The sequence below is a fragment of the Platichthys flesus genome, chromosome 21 (assembly GCF_949316205.1).
Source record: "Platichthys flesus chromosome 21, fPlaFle2.1, whole genome shotgun sequence".
Taxonomy (NCBI): Eukaryota; Metazoa; Chordata; class Actinopteri; order Pleuronectiformes; family Pleuronectidae; genus Platichthys; species Platichthys flesus.
The window spans coordinates 6,467,200-6,483,985 of NC_084965.1; the positions used below are offsets into that span (position 1 = coordinate 6,467,200).

Consider the following 16,786-nt stretch of genomic DNA (forward strand, 5'->3'; position numbering starts at 1 on the left):
GAATAATACTTTGGATTCCCAGGAATAAGCCGAAGCTTGAGCTGTTAATGATATTCAGAGGTAACATTGTTTATTTAATATACTGGAGATGTCAAAGAGCCAAGAGTGTTGAAATGTTTCAAAGTGCTGTCGGATGAGAGGTGAGTGTGAGCCTGCCATTATTCCACCATCACTCTTCACCTCGGCTTCCCGACACGCTGCCGCCGATTTCCACGCAGCTCTTAGATATGAGTAAGCAAAAAAATTGTGATTGAATCATAGAAGCGTTTATGCAACACTGATTTACTGCTGAGGAGAGAGGGGTGTAGGATCTGGCTGACCCTCTTGTGCGTAAACACACTTGCAGATCCTCTCGTGTTTGATAGTATCGGTGGAAGGTGGCTCCTGCAAATCCTCATTCGCTGTTGTTTACATTGCAAACTGGTCTTTAATTGATCTGATTCACAGCTTCAGACCAGAGCTGTCTGCTCACACGGCAGCTCAACAGCCCCAGGCGGAGGAACTGACCTTCCTCTGGCACCCACCGTGTCATTAGGCACCTGATAATCCCCCCGCTAGAGGCGAGAGGAAGTCGGTCACCAGGGGAGGAGACGAGGGGGGGGAGGAAGGGTGGTCTGTTTCTGAGGTTAGACCGAGGTGGCTCCCATCGTCCGCTTTGATCACTCGTCCTGTGTGAAATCAGACCCGGCAGGTTTGCAGGGGGAACAACATCCGATCGTGTGAGAAGCACAACACTGCAGCCAGCTCGGTCGACACCTCCCAGGCCGGAATCAGGCAAAAGAAAGAGAACACGGTGTGATGTAACAGGAGTAATATGACATTTTGGAAAATAATATTATTCTCCTCCATGGCCAGAATACATAAGGACTGATACCAAATCTTAGCTTAGCCCAAAATCCAGCAAATACGCCCTGTGAAACCCACACTTTTCATTTTTATGCCTCAGCAGTTTCACAGATTAAACATGCAAGATATAATGCGTTGGAGGTTTTTTATTAATAAGCCAGTCTGGGTCTATATGCTCAGCTGAGATCTTTACATTCATATTTAATGGAAAGATGAGGAAGTGTTGTTAATATTCTTGTCAGGGGAGTAAATTGGAGAATTTCTTAAAATAGCAAACTATTCCTTAAACTATTAAACCGTTGGCTAGATTGGTAAATATTGAATTTCTAGGGAATTTTCATTTATTATGCAACTTCTGATTTACTGAATCATGCCTGGAGCTTCTGCCTAGAGAGGCACATCAAAATCTAATTACACTGTGGATCAACCACACGCAGCACTTATCAAATACTATGCCCTGGAAGGGTGTATGCACGGATCATCCATTCTTCTGACAAAGGACATATTTCATTTATTTTCATTTCCCACCGATGATACAGAGAATGCATCGCCAGCAAAAGAGAGCAGCCCATTTTACACTGGGCCCATACGAGGGCCCGAGCGCCATAAGAGTCAATGATGTATCTAATCAATCGGCCCCTCTCACTCGCTATCATAGAGGACTGGGAGGGTATCGCCTTTCAGCAGCGTGTGATTGATATCACCTCCTCGGGGGAAATTGCTTCTGTCCATTGCCAAGTTGTTGGCCGACACCCGGGCACAAAGCGAGGTGGAGAAATAAAGTGCTGTGGTGGCGTCCCTGTGACCCCATTCTGCCTCCCGCTCACTTCCCTCTCTCTTCAGGGACCACTTGTCCCAGTTTTTATCTCCTTGCTGGAAGATTTGTGACGGTTTGTTCTCTCTCTCTCTCTCTCACTCTGTCTCCTCCCTCTCTCCCAAAACACAGACGTGAGGAGGAGGACGATCTACGAGTACCACCGCGTGGAGCTGACGAAGACGAAGATCACTAATTCTACCGCGGTAGAAATGTGGCCGTTACCCAGTAAGGAGAATTTATTGGAACAGCTCTGCTCTCATAACACTGTCCAGGGTAGAGTGGACTAAGTGTTACTGGATCAATGAGACTCTGCCAGAGAACGGCGTCTCAGTTGTTTGTTAGTTTGGCTGTCGGACATCTGACCTGGTTTGCTCTCTCTCTCTCTCTCTCTCTCTCTCTCTCTCTCTCTCTCTCTCTCTCTCTCTCTCTCTCTCTCTCTCTCTCTCTCTCTCCTCTCCAGCCTGTCTCCAGTTCACCAGCTGCAGCTCCTGCATCTCCTCCCAGATCAACTTCAACTGCAGCTGGTGTCATCGCCTCAACAGGTTCGATATACAGACGCCTTTAATCTCTCTTAACTCCTCTTACACCAACACATCTCTCAACTGGAGTCATTATTGATTTATATATCCGTCAGTTTACAATCATCTGAATCAGAGAAAACGAGGAAATCAGATTCACTCTGAGAATGTTTGTCAATCAGTCATTTGACTTATTGTTTCAGCACTAACATTGAGATTAAATGTTCTCAAAGTTATACTTTCACATTCTTAATAATACAATGTTTATTGGCAAGTTCCGCATATTTAAGTTTCTAGTCGTGTGTTTGAGTACTTTCAAAGTAAAGGACTCCCTGCTGGTGTGCAGACATCTCATGCATACAGTATGAGGAGAAGGAAAACATTTTTTTTGTGTGTGTGTTTTAAATGAACTTAGGCAAAGTTATTGTTGTTTTCCTCTCTTACCATCACAATAAGTATTCATACTCTATTCAGTTAATTTAAAGTATTTCATATTTTCAGCTCTGCAGCAGCTTATTGTAACTTTCATTCAATTCACACCTGTTCTATGGACCTCTGGTCTCCTGTTGATCTCGCCCCCCTGCACTTCAAACAACAGCAATTATTAGAAGTGTTAGCGCTCCTCCCCAGAATCTCCTGACGGCTGAAATGTGAGACCGCCGTCAGTTCTGCTTTGTTGGCGAGGAAAGTTCTGAGTTAAAAATAGGAGGAGTACGGAAAATGATTTATGGAGGGTTGGCAGAGTTGTGTTATCAGCCGCACGAGTTGGAAAAGTCTCACCTCGCTTGCCAGGAGATGTTCACTGTCCTGATAAATGTCTCGCCTGCGTCGCCTGGAATATGTTGTTCTTCTTGTTGTTGTTTTTTCAGTCCTACTCGGAATCAGCCACCATAGCTCCTCTTTGTATCTTGCTCATGCATCAAATATTAATCTGCCACTTTTATATTTTCGAATCATCGTCTATTCCGCCCGTTACGTGGTTGACTGGAGACGTGTGCGGCTCCTCTTCCCGCCGCTCTGCATGTTTCATTTATTATTTCCCTTTGACGGGACGAACTCATTTACAGTGCAGGGACACCAGGAAGTGTTTTTCCTCGCAGCGTGTGAAGGCCTCTGTGGCGAGACGCCCGCATGCCTGTGGCACCGATCTCATTAAGCTTCATTTTAATTAGTTCTCTTACTGTGTTAATATCTGACTGTTCGGGGGGACTCTGCCCTCTGGATCCTGAAGCCACTTCCTTTGAAAGAGCCAAACACGCTTCAAACACGTGCTAATTAAAAACAGCGGCGGCCTCGTTGGCGGCGGGTTAAAGGCAGCCGCTGACATTTTAAGAGAGCAGCCTTAATGAACTCCTCTCGGTGGAGTGCGCGGCGCCCCTCTCATGCTCAGTCAGTTAGCGGAGGCTGACGTGTGCAGCCCGTGTTCAGGCAGGTCAATAAAGCATTGGCTCAAACCCCAGGGAGCCGTGAGAGCCCTTTCAGCCCGACGCTCGTGTGTGTGGAGGAAGAGCAAGGATGTGGCGAGCATCACAAATGCAGCTCATTGAAAATTAATGGCTGGTATTGAGATGAATATGGAGTTTTAATGCGTCTTAGTCTCCCAGCAAACTGTTATTGCATCATTTATGTTGAGAAGTAGCGTAATTACTGGCTCACAAAACGGTCGGGCTGCAACAACAGCAGTCGAGTCCGGGCTGAAAGAAAAGTATTCACTTCCTGTATTTACTATATTAAACATTTCCTTTACAAATAAAGGTTCTGAATCCAAATTAAAAGTTAGTTTTATCAGCAAAAGCAGCGTTGTTGTTTTCACTGGTCATCTTATCCACTATATTAAACATCCAGTGTGTAAGTGACAATTGTTTTGTTTCATGTCGCTACTTTATCGAATGCTTTTAGTTTGAAGCAGCAGCAGCAGCAGCAGCACACATGATGTAACACAGCTCACATGACAAATGTGTGGCGAGGCAACAACACGCACGAGGCTGATGTCAGTAGAAGAAAATACTACTGGATTAATGAAGTGATTGATTTCTGTTAATAAGGTTTAGCGTGAGGATCCATCCGTTATACCGTTTATCCTTTGAGGGTCTCGGGGGAGTTTGAGGAAATCCACCCGTATCGAGGACTGACACACAGAGACAAGATGTCCGATGAGAGTCTCCAATTAATCTTACCCTGATCCGCAAGTGTTTTGGAGGAAGACACTGAGAAAGTTGGGATTCGAACCAGCAGCCTTGCTGTGCTTCCTGTTAGTGTGTGGACTGTGGGTGAATATGCATTAAATTCAACAGAGTAGTAAATCACATGGATTAGAACTTGAAGTTCACTCATGTACTGGGTTATTCGTCAGTGATAAACAAAGAAGAACTACTTGTTTGTTTTCCATTAATCTTCCGCGGCATCCGAAGAAGTGGGATTGAAACCCAATAATAAAATCCATCCATCCTGGGACGTCTGTGGGAGACTCGGAGAAAGGAATCGTTCTCCCTCGCGGAGTCGTTTATATTCAAATGAAGCACCTCAGTGCATTTCTAATTAAAAGCACCGTGGCTGGCTGCATTCGATGGCAACTGGCTGGGGCCGATGCCATTGAGGGGAAACAAAACACCAGCTCCCTTCAGGGACAGGTTGGAGCAAACATGTCGGTGAGATTGTGTCTCACTCCGCTCCGCTCTCCTCCCTCTATGAGGGGGGAAAGGCAGTCGGGGGGGAAACGGAGGGGATTAAGCGGAGGGAATCTGTCTCGGCTGATTGAGCAGATGAGGCTGAACTTTTCGACGGGGGGGAATAAAAGGAATGGGATGATCAGAGAGGGAGAAAGATGAAAATGGACTCCCTCGCATAAAGTCATTACCATAACGTTATGTTGGGTAGAGAGATGTGGGCTGCTGGGGGGGAGGGGGGGTAGGACTCGACTGGACTCGTTCTGTGCTCACAGCTCAGATGCCAGGACTCGATTTAAATCGCCGCATCGCGAGTCGGTCATAAGTTGTTTTTGTTTATCCACCTACAGTGAGAGATAATTAACAGACCACCAAAAACGCACTTTATTAGCCCGAGCCGGGTGTGAGAGTGGCGACTGCTTTGCATACTAACTCGCCCGGCCAGATGGAAGACTGTTTGTGGCGATCGGCCGAGTCGGAACCAAATGCAAGTTCACCAGTGGGTGAGTTATGACTTTGATCCGTTTACAGCACGGAGGATTAGCAGCTGCCGCCTCGATTACCGTCTGGCTGTTGAGGTTATTAGAAGTCTCGCACCACGATGCACAGTCTTCCGAGGCCCTGTGACCCCCCCCGCCACACGGAATCCTACATCTTCACGCTGTGCGAAGCTGCCCACGCTCCTCGGATCCAGACGCTGTGCAGATGTATTAAAAGCAACACTATGCTGCTTTCAAAATGAGTTTGCATGTTCTTGTTCTATGTAGCTTTGGTGAGCGGGTACCATCTCCTGTAGTGCGTAGTTGACGTGTGGCTGCAGAGGGCGCTGTTGTTCGGTAAAAGTTACATTGCGTTAAAGGCGGAAAAACGATATATATACAGTTACCGCAGTACTTTTATACTGGGGTTGTTTGCCATTTGATATCCATGTTCCCAGAGTGAAGAATGAACTGCACTAACTTCAATTATCCTTACAACTTTGAATCGGGTCAAGATTATTTGTCCAAACTATGTTTTACGTCCAAAACCATTGGAGCTCCTGTCACCTCCACTGTTGTTTGTGCTTAGTGGTAATTGGCTTAAGGCTCCACTCTGACAGCAGTTTCCTCTTCCCCCAGATGTTCCAGTGGCTTCGACCGCCATCGGCAGGACTGGGTGGACAACAGCTGTCCAGATGAGGTGAGTGTTCCAGATGTGTGATGACCAGAGGGATTTCATCCAGCAGGCTCATGGTGATAAACACGTGTGTGTTGGTGTGTTTGGAGCTTCCTGGATGATAGATGCCGTCGGCTGTAGCTCCACTTAATTACTTGTCCTTTGGAAAGAGAGCACACACTTGAGACATTTGTCATGTTTCAGACCAAGGACAAGATGTGTGACATCATGGACACGACGCCCCTCTACCCCTTCACCACCACTGCTGTCGCCAAAACAACGTCCAGGAGCAGCGAGGCCACTTCAGGCCGGGACAGACCCTCCACCACCCACCCTCCAACCAGTGTCCCCACCGAAGGTAAAGTAGGGAGCGGAGCTGGAACAATGCCCCGGTTCACAGTGTGTCAGAGCCCAGAGCTTTGTTTAAACTACTAATGGACACTCTGCCCGGGCAGAATGCTCAATGAAGAGCCTCTGCTGTAACCGTTCTTTATTGGTATTGATGCATTTCCTCTTTTACAACCTGAACAAGACACTTGTCTCTTTTGGGGAGAGCGTCCCTCCAGCTCTCCACTTAAGATAAAACAGAAATGATTCCAGATGGCAGGCAGCGGAGCAAAGTGCAGCAGCTGCGTTTGGACCCACTTTTTAAACAGTGCAGAAAGAATCAGGACAAATCTTACCGGTCCAAAATAGATGCACCCACACAAACCTGTGATTATGGTGTTTGGCTCTGCTGGTTCCAGACCAGTCTTTTGTTTAAGGACATCTTCTTCTCCTAGAAACTTCATTCTCTGATGATGAGGCTTTCCCTTTTTTATTTTAATGGATGAATAGTCAATAGTAATAGTAGTTTAATAGTAAATCACATGGAGTATTTAGTAGAGTTCCATACAGTACAGCATATGTAGAATAGGAATATGTTAAAGTAAACAAAGCATGAAAAATATAAAACAATGCATGGTTATGTTAGCCTTATGCTAAAACTCCCCAAGTCTGAAAACAAACTTAAAGAAAAACCTTCTTGCTTTTTGTTTCATTGTTGATTCCCTAATGGTTAAATAAAAATCCCATATCCGTCACATATGTTTTCAACCAAACGTCTACATTAGATCCAATTTATCCAAAGATAGAATACTTCATGCATCAGTCCTGATGTGCTTCACTTCTTCTTCTTCTTCTTCTGCGTCCAGTTTCTCCTCCTCACTCAGCAGAGGTCTAGCAGGTCGTGCTCTTTTGATATTGCGGTTTAAAGCCTGAAGCACATGATTCACTGCGCCCCAGCGGGAGCCTAACCCCGGACCATACTGCAGAATAATCTCTGCATCATCTGATGCAAATCGTCCTGGAACAGGAGCACACGGAATGCTTCTGCTGATGATAGGAAAATGACCAAGGTGTCCTCTAAAGTTTGTTTACTTCCATTTCTTTCTCCTCTGTCTCTGGAGAAGTGAAGCTACAAGCAGGCTGGATTTATTGTGCCCATTTTCACCTCTTTCTACTTTTTATGGCTTTTTGAGAACCGTTATTCAGTCAATGGGCATTTTATCTTAATCAGCTCCAGATGTGAGGCGGCTGAATCAAAATGAAATGGAGGAGCCAGTTAATGACCCAGGTTCTGTCAGATAAAGTCAAGTCACTGTGTGTCAATTTTAGACTGTATAAAGATGGATGACATGACTGCTGCACCAAAGTGAAGCCACACATCACTGAGTGGCTGGCTGCAGTACATGTTATAAAATCCTTCCTCCATGTTAGTGGATGGGACCTGGACCAGACTATACATTTAAGTTATGAAACCCACAATTGAATCCTTCTGCTCATTGCCTCTCAGGCTACTTTCAAAATGATGAATTCCATAAAAATGCTCCTGAAAATGTGATTTGTGAAGAGACTGTTTTGTGCAGAGTTGTTGTGTCAGCAGTTTTACTCCACCACCATTGTTGAGCTTTTTAAAGCCTCCTACGTTCAGGCCTCAGTTATCCATTATTTCATTTCCCCAAAAAGGCATTTACTTCCAGCACTAACTGAAGCAGGAGCCGGAGTTTTTCTCTAATGCACCTCGGTCGCGGGGGCTGTGTGTTTGAATGGACGCTCCATCGCAGCTGGGTGTCTCGGTGGACCGCTGTGATGGGGATGGAGGCAGTGAGTTTGGATCGGCTGTGAAAGCTGTCCAGCTGTGAGGCAAAACACGACAAGGCGTCTTACACATCAAACCAGGGTGTGGCCAGAGGAGTAAAATGTCTTTGGTGTGTGTGTGAGTGCGTGTGTAGAGGAGATCTAGGGGTCGTACTGTGGTATTTGTTGGGAAGCCAACCCCGAGAAACTCCCGACTGTTGACACGTACAGAGGATCAGTTTTCCTTCGGCGGTATCTTCAGCTGCAGGGGTCGGAGGTCAGGTTAGAGTGCAAGCTGGGTGGCTCATGCTCTCGCCGTCAACCTGCAGCTGGATGGGAAATAAAGTTAAATTAACAAAAAAGGAAAATATATGTATGATGTAATTTCTTTCACCAATAAATTACACCAAAAACTAATAATATTTTTTGAATGATTAAATGCACTTAAGATTGATTTTTATTCATTTCTAGTATAAACCTAAATACATGTATTTCCAGGACAAAATAGCAAGTACAGAAACTTTTTTTTTCCTTGAACATAAATCAGGGCCTTCACTTCAGTGTGATTGACTAAACTTTATGCTCCATATTTCACTTAATGATTCGTTCAGACGCCAAAGAAGTGTCTGCCTTTGCTCATTTTGAGAAGTGAAATCTCTCTGTGTGTGTGTATGTGCTGAATTTGCATAATGTGAATTCGTGGGTCACGCCACATTTCCATATCTCGCACGTATAGTTAACCCCAGACTCCTCGAGTGTGTCGAATTATGTATACCACGCCGTTATATTCAAATCATGCATTTTTAATCAGGTTGTTAGTATAGTAAATTAAATGTTGAAAGGAAGACGGTTCACTAATGAAAGAAGGTTAATCTCATTATGGGACCCTCGGGGGGGTTGTTTATTTGCTCCGACCGTCGAAAAACAAACTACAAAGAGAAATATTGATCACTGTGTCTGACGCTTGTGTCTGTTTCTGTCTCTGTCTCCGCAGATGATACGAAGATCGCTCTGCATCTCCGAGACAACCAGGGTAGGTCTGTGTGTGTGTCTTTGTGTGTGTGTGTGTGTGTTGTGTGTCTTGTTTTGTTTGCATCATTAAGGTATCGGTCCCTGATTGCTTTTTGATCTTTTTGGAGGACGTGTGGTTTAATCAGCTGATAAACTTAGCCAAGCAGTCGACTCTTACACTTTACTTTCCTCTCAGGGTCAATTACAGTGTCTGGGACTGTGTGAGGGAGAAACAGGAGGAGGGCTGAGTCTTTACTTTGTTTTAAAGGTTTTTCTAAAAGACACAAAGGCAACATGTAAAAAGAAGTTCTTATCATTAACAAAGATTCATTATTGTTAGGGAGAAAAGGAGTTGGCTGTGCAAATCACTTAAACATTGAAATGTGGCCTTTTAAATGCCAACAATCACGAATCAATACATGTGTCTCAACATCTAGGAGAGAAGGAAACTTAATGCTGCTTGTTTTATATAGATCATTTTTGTTATATGAGATTGAGGTCAAAGAATCCAAAATTAAAACCTCTTTGATTGTAAATTTGGTTATATTTTGTAAATTTGAAAAACAATGTTGTTATCATAGTTGCTTGTTTTCAAGTGGTTAAACTGATATCACTTTATTTTTTCTTTAGGAGTAGCTGATGCTCCACATCCTCTAATAGGGATCCTAAAAATCAATTTGTAAGATTAATGAAAATGCCACACAGTGTCACCTACCTGCAACAAATGTGTTGTGTTCAGTTCTATGGAGCAACAAATTGCTTCAGTTTCTGTAATGTGCAAAACATCCCAAACTGTGACTTCCAATTCTATCAGTTTGTTTTGGACACGGCCTCCCAAATATTTGGTTTCCTGCCTGAGAGGAAACGTGAATCTGCAGCTTCCATCTCACTTCCATTACAGCGACGCTGCATGTGTCCCATCGTTTGAGCGAACGCGTGCCGGTGCCCGGCTCTGTGATGATATCTCTCTGAATTTCTTTCCCTATGTATCGAACCGTTTATTCAACACATTCCTTTAAATAAACTTATTCAAGGTGGAAAGTAAGTTACACTACAACGCCATTTGACCTTGACTGTAGGTCAATGCCGGTGAGGTGAATACAGCTGAAACAGGATTGAACCATCTTGGCTCAGGAGGTGTCTACTCAACGCCACCGATCTGCCGCATCTATTTCTACAGAGGCTGAGTTATACTGTCGGTTCTTCTCAGTTTCAAACCCATCATGGCCGAGTAGGAGAACAACTGAGAACGTCTGTGGAGCTGAAGAAAGAAAAGTTGGCTGCTTATCCCCTGCTTTCATTTGTCCTCTCCAAATAATCTCGAATGCATTGTACTGCTGTCGAAGAGCTCTGCTGTCCATCAGTGTCTCCTCAGGGTTGAACCGTAAGGACAAAGCCAGTGGAGACAAATTCAGGACAGTTAGCGGAGGACAGTGTGTCTCTGTAGACCCCGGAGGGTCCTCCCACTGGATGTCTATAGCTGCTGGGCTGTTGACTCCTCATTGTCTCTGTGTCTCCGCTGTGTTTCATCATGCCCCCCCCCCCCCCCCCCGCTAACCTAGGAACGCCGCAGACATAGCAGCGTGTCACATTGTTTGTGCTTCCAGCTCCTCGAGAGATGACTCACGGTCTCTGTAGCTCTGACATATAAACACGGGGAAAAATGTGTTTCTGAGAAAAATAAATATAAAGTCTCCTCCTCAGACTGTGAGCAAGAGGATTACACAAAACAGGGAAAATGTCACCGTGTCCTTTTGTCTGTTGTTCAAGTTCTCTGAAAAGAATGACTGAGATTTCATCACTTGGACTTCGAAGGGTTTTGGGGTTGGGGGCTGGAATTCAGCCTAAAAAGTTGTTTTTTCAGTTCTGCATCCATTGCATGTTAGAAACTTCCTTCTCTGGACATTTTCCTATTTTACTAAGAGGGCTTGAAGGAAAGTTCTGGTAAAAGTCAGGAGCTACTGACTCGGACATTTGCCTTCTCTCTCTTGTCTTTGCTGGAAATCAATGAGGCGGTGGGCCGGGGGGAGTGGCTTATTAAATACGGGAAGGAGTCTGGGGAGAGGTTAGAATCTGCAGCCTGAGAAATTGTGTTTTCCCCGTAGATGCAACAGGTTACAGGACTTTCACCTTCAAAAGAGCTCCACAGCTCCTGCTTGGTGGCTCCAGCACTGTGCAGCAGAGTGCTTTAATAAGACGAGTGTGGACTTCCATGGCACGCTGAAGGACGGTCTCATTATGCAGTCGCTACATACAAACCTCCTCGGTTAGCAGTGCCAGGACTGGAGGCCAAGACATTATCTATAGGCCGGCTTCCTGCTCCTATATCAGGACCATACGCCGCCAACCTTGGCGTGGGATTACCTCTTCTGCGAGAGAGGAGAGCTGTGCATGAATACACAAACAGAGGAGAGCTAGAGACTCAAGACTCAAGACTCTTAAATCTAAAACCTTGAATCCTCTCTCAAACAGAAGGAAATGAGAGAATTTGACCGTAATAAATCCACTGAAAATGAGTGTGACATGGGAGGATTTACAGTATGAATATCACTTTATCTCCTGAGATCAAATATCTGTCCTCTTTTTCTATTTGGTGACATTTAGAAAAACTGTGACAACAATTACCCCATTTTAAAAAGCAGGAAATCTGTGAAGTGTGACTGCCCCCTGCTGGTCAAAAGTGAAACCGCTCTTTTTTTTTAACCAATAACCTAGTATTAAGCAACTTGAGAAAACTTATTTAAGTTTATCAAACATTACTAACATTATACACCTCATGTCTTATTCATTTTTCAGCTGAGAGCGCTGTGGGCAGGAAGCCTGGCACACACCCCCTGCACACCGGCCTGATCCTCGGTATCCTGCTGGTGATGCTCGTCATGATCGCTGGTGTCCTGATCACCGTCTACATCTACCATCACCCCACCTCCGCCGCCAGCCTCTTCCTCATCGAGGTGCGTACAGCGTCACCGTAGCTGCTCTGGTTCTTTCATTCTTGTCGCCTTCTCTTTCCAAGGTCAGGGATGGACTTGATATTGCTGTGTCAGCTATCAGAGAATGTCACCAGACTCAGCTCCCACCTTTAACCTTGATGACACTCTGACCTCTAATGCATTTATTGACACTCTGACCTGCCTCACACTCGTTCTCTCCTCTCCCCCCGCTGCAGAGACGCCCGAGCAGGTGGCCGGCCATGAAGTTCCGCCGGGGGTCAGGTCACCCGGCCTACGCGGAGGTGGAGCCGGTGGGCGGCCAGGAGAAGGACGGCTTCATCGTGTCCGAGCAGTGCTGAGGGGGAGGTGGGGGTGTCCGCATCCCTGCTGCCTCCCCCCCCCACCCCACCCCTCCTCCCCGTGCCGGTCCTCCTCCTCCTCCTCTTCCTCATCCACCAGGACCATCCAGGATCTGCTCGTCACCGGAGGAGCCCGGCGTGGACTCCTGTAGACTTGACGTGCCGGCCCATTGAGCGCTAGATGAGACGGGATGCAGCAGCCGCCGACACGGGCGAGCGAGGAAACCCTGAGAGCCGATCCAGACAGACGTAATGCCAGGAACCGACCGGCGGAGGGAACAGCCTCCACGTCACCATTGGTCCAGAGTTTCTTCAGCTGCTCTCACGTTGCCATGGAGGGATTGTGACTGCTGCTGGCTTGGGTGATGAGGGGGGGGGGGGGGGGGAGCAGGGTGAATTATACAATATCTATATTTTCTGAAACATTTACAGAGTATGTGAGCAGAGATTTTTCCACTCTATTGTCGGTGGGGTTATACAGTATAGGCCTTTGTATATCCATCAGGGTTTCGCCCCTCTTTTCTTTTATTCTCTGTCTGTTGTTTTCAAGGGGGGGGTTGGCACATGTATCTGTACAGACCGTCTGTATTGCTTTTTCAATACAACCAGCCGGCGTAATTGACTTTTCCACAGGCCGAGGCCGCGTGTTGCGTGATGCGACTCGAGCTGAGCCTCCCGTCAGAGAGAAGCTCTGAAACACCTCGTGACGGTCGGCTGGTTTTCATTTTACTAAAAAATTAAGTGTAAGATGTGTTTTAGTTTTTTTTTGTTCACTGAGATTATATCGGTGAGGTTTCCTTTTTTGAGTGGGTGATGGGCAAGCTCTTTCCTTCTCTCTATTTTGATTGGTTGTTTGATTCCTTTTGTCATTGAAGTTTTGTTAATTTTTTTTTTCTCATCACTGCCGTGCCATTTTCTTTCCCTGATGAGGGTTTGCACATTTTTTCCCATGCACATTTCTTTTTTTTTTCTCATTTGACTTTGTGGTACTAATGCAAAATTGCAAGACAGGCGCTTGTGAGTGTGAATATATTTTCTAAGGTGTAAGTGTGTGTGTGTGTGGTTGTGTGTGAGAGTGTGTGTGAGTGTGTGTGAATGCAGAAGAGAGCGGTTTACACAAGAGACTGGATATCCACCTGCTTTACGGGTGCGTACGTTTGAGCTGGCTCTGCACACTTGATTCTTATTGATTTGAATCTTAAGTATCTGGATACATTGGAGTTTTCTTGATTTTTTCTTTTTTCACAGTGTAGTTTCCTTTTCCAAGTTTGTTGCCAGCATAACCAGTTGTGTGTCCATGTTTAACAATCACGAGCAACTCATCAATACAAACGCACACATGTACATACCGAGGCCAAAACATTTGCAGATTCAGGTAATCCACGGCGAACATTTGTAGAATAGCAGTAATAGTACTGGAGAACTTTATTTTTTATGAGTGGCCTTTTTTTCTGTACTTTTTTTACCTGAATGTGAATATTGTTCCAATCGTTTCTGTCACCGATCAAAAATCGCAGCTTCTGACTGAGCAAATTCAAACTCTCATTTCTACTGTTAGACATTATTTTTTAAGACAAAAATCATGTTTTACACCAACGATTGTAGACTCATCTTACCGACACCATCGATATCCTGGAATCCTACTGAGAAATTCAACGTGCAATATCACCCCTGTTCAGTTTGACACTGAAAATGCACCTGGATATTTTTTTATTTTATTCTATTCACACTTTGTCACCATCACATTGAGACCAAAGACTAATCAGCATCTGAGCGTGTTTTATTTTCCAGCATTTACCTCAGTCTCCCCTCGGTGCCACCTCATTACCCAGAATACCACCACACACATCAGACAGCCCAGTGGTGGGAAACATCTGCCATTGACTATGTTGTTGCTCTAAAACCCTCCCACCAACAGTGATCGTCCAATCAGCTTTGGAGTGCGTCATCAGTTACGAATGTTACACAACCTGTTGAGTCTCTTAAATATTATTAACCTGATTTTAAAACACTTGCAATTATTCATGCTGTGTTTTCAGAATCCCTTCAAAATGTGGAGTTATAACAAAGAAAACTGCACTTCTGTAAATTAGCACAAAGATGGTGGCTACCCCCAAGGTGGGCTCATCACTTGTATCATGCAGCAGGTTGAATCTTTCCCTTACAGCCGGTGAGAAGAGTTCTTATATTCTGAAAACAGCATCAGAACAGCAGCAAGATCTTGTTAAACCAAGATGGTATTATACACCAGGCTAAAGTTAATGACCTTTGCAAGACCAGTTGGTTAATGAGTCCTCTTCCTGAAAGCCTTTCACATTATGCTAATTAAAGGAATAAAAAATTGTTTCTTTGGGAGTTGGAAACATTATTAGGACATAAACAGTGTTCTTTCTATTTTGGCACAAAAACATTGTCTGACAGGTGAATCTGCCAGTAACCAAGGAGGCGTGGCTTAGCTGGAGGCCGCCTCCCATCTGAATCTACAATCTAAATGTGATGAGGGCCTTTAATCCTCGCTACACACCCAAAGATACACAAGCGCCACAGTGTCTGAACACCTAATCAATGACTCACTGGCTGTGTTCATTCATCTAACCTGTCCCTCCATCATAACTCTCACTGGTGTCAGCCTGAGAGGACAAACCTCTGCTTTTTAAACCATCTATTTTATGACTCCTCATAACTTCCTGCAGCGTCCGGGAGAGAACTGATTGTTTCATTTGCAGGCCACTGCCTACAGATATTTTTTAAGGAGACATATGATGCTTTTTTCAGTGTTTCTTTCCTCCGATGGGTTATATAGTTGTTTTTTTTGTCATCCCCTGACAAATTTGACCAATCAGAGCAGACTGGGATAAATTGGGTGGGGTCCTTAAAGAGACGGGAGTTAAAACTAAGTGTTTGAGACAGAGGCAGAGAATGAAGAAGATTATGTTTTCTGAACATTACAGCAGGTTAACCTTTTCAATTAATCACCCAAATTTAATTAATTGACCTAAATATGCACATAATGTGTCTCCTTTAAAATATTGTCAGATTCTAACCATGTGAATAAATGCTCTCTGAAGATGCTCGGAACATCTGTGTGTCGTCCGCTGCCAACTGAAGCACCCAATGTGATTCTACCCGTTCTCAAAGTGCAGGCAGAGAATGTGGCTGAGTTGAAAACACTTACGCTGACGCAACAGGAGGTTGTGGAGCAGCAGAAACCATCACTCGACTAATTGCTCCCACTCCCACTTTCCCAACGTGTCGTTTTAGATGATGACGAGTGCTGTGGTTGCTATGGGTACCTGCTGTGTGCCACTCTTCGTCCTCAGACTCTCGGGTTGGAGCGAATGACGAAGGCTCGAGCTGAATGTGAAGAGCTCAGTGCCAAGAAATGAGAATTGGGATTTTTCTTTTCCCTCCCGGCTTTATTTTGTACACGTTATCATGGCGATCCACAGCGAACAATAAAAACCACACAGTATCATGGCTGTCTGTAATTTCTGTAACTACTGTTGTTTTGATTACATTTAAGATAATAAACAATGTTGTTAAAAAGTCACAATTGTGTAAAAATGCTGGATTTTGTTTTCTTAGCAAACTTTAGATAGTATTTCTCAGTTGTATGAGCACTTGATCACCTTCCTTGGCTCAATTAAATATACATGCACTTAAAATATAACAGCATACCAGTGAGTATGAAATGTTAATGCATTATTCTGCCTTAAATGCCTCAACAATTACTTAATTTGCATCACGCAAAAATCCCAAAATAGTATTTTGGTACAGATTAAGTTCTTGTTCTGGTTGTTAGTTAGTGTTTCACTTTATATCATCTACTTTACAACAAAGTGAGTGTAATGACACCATGGTCGCAAATTCACACACCATCTTTGACATCCGTCATAATTTGGGAAGTCGGCTTGGTTTGATGTAGGGGCCCTGAAGTCCCTTTTGTCTGGGCCCCCAAAGTCCCGAGAGACGGCCCTGATGATCTGTATCAGCGCTGATGTTGTTAATATGAAATCCCTGGATCAGGTAGATCGGGGAGCTGCTTTTCCCTGAAGATGGAGGAGAAAGAGCTCCACAGCAGAACCAAGAGAAAGCTGAGTATACAAGACGGCGAAGGAGAGATGGAGCAGAACTCAGCACACTGGGTAAAACTGGGGAATGAGGAAGGAGGCATGAATACTGACCGAGCAGGGCCGAGCTCTCAGACCTCGTTACTGAAGATGAGACAGAACTGGTTCAGTGGCATGAAGGACAAAGAGAGAATGGAACTTCTATAATGTTTGGGACTAGTTTAAAATTCAGGAAGTAATGAAGTGAAACACAACCACGGCACATTTTGTCTATAAACAACAATGAGCGGGTG

General features: G+C 44.7%; 1 protein-coding gene across 1 annotated transcript in view; it reads left to right on the forward strand.

The window, feature by feature from the left end:
* The window catches only part of plxdc2b (plexin domain containing 2b), a 69,822-nt gene extending 53,924 nt beyond the window's left edge, over positions 1-15,898 (forward strand). Inside the window, exons 8-14 of the mRNA XM_062379041.1 lie at positions 1,793-1,888; positions 2,124-2,205; positions 5,966-6,026; positions 6,207-6,360; positions 9,115-9,153; positions 11,928-12,085; positions 12,301-15,898. Coding sequence (XP_062235025.1) covers positions 1,793-1,888; positions 2,124-2,205; positions 5,966-6,026; positions 6,207-6,360; positions 9,115-9,153; positions 11,928-12,085; positions 12,301-12,423 — 713 coding nt within the window. The 3' untranslated portion in view covers positions 12,424-15,898. The remainder of the gene's footprint in view (positions 1-1,792; positions 1,889-2,123; positions 2,206-5,965; positions 6,027-6,206; positions 6,361-9,114; positions 9,154-11,927; positions 12,086-12,300) is intronic.
* Positions 15,899-16,786: the final 888 nt, after the last annotated feature.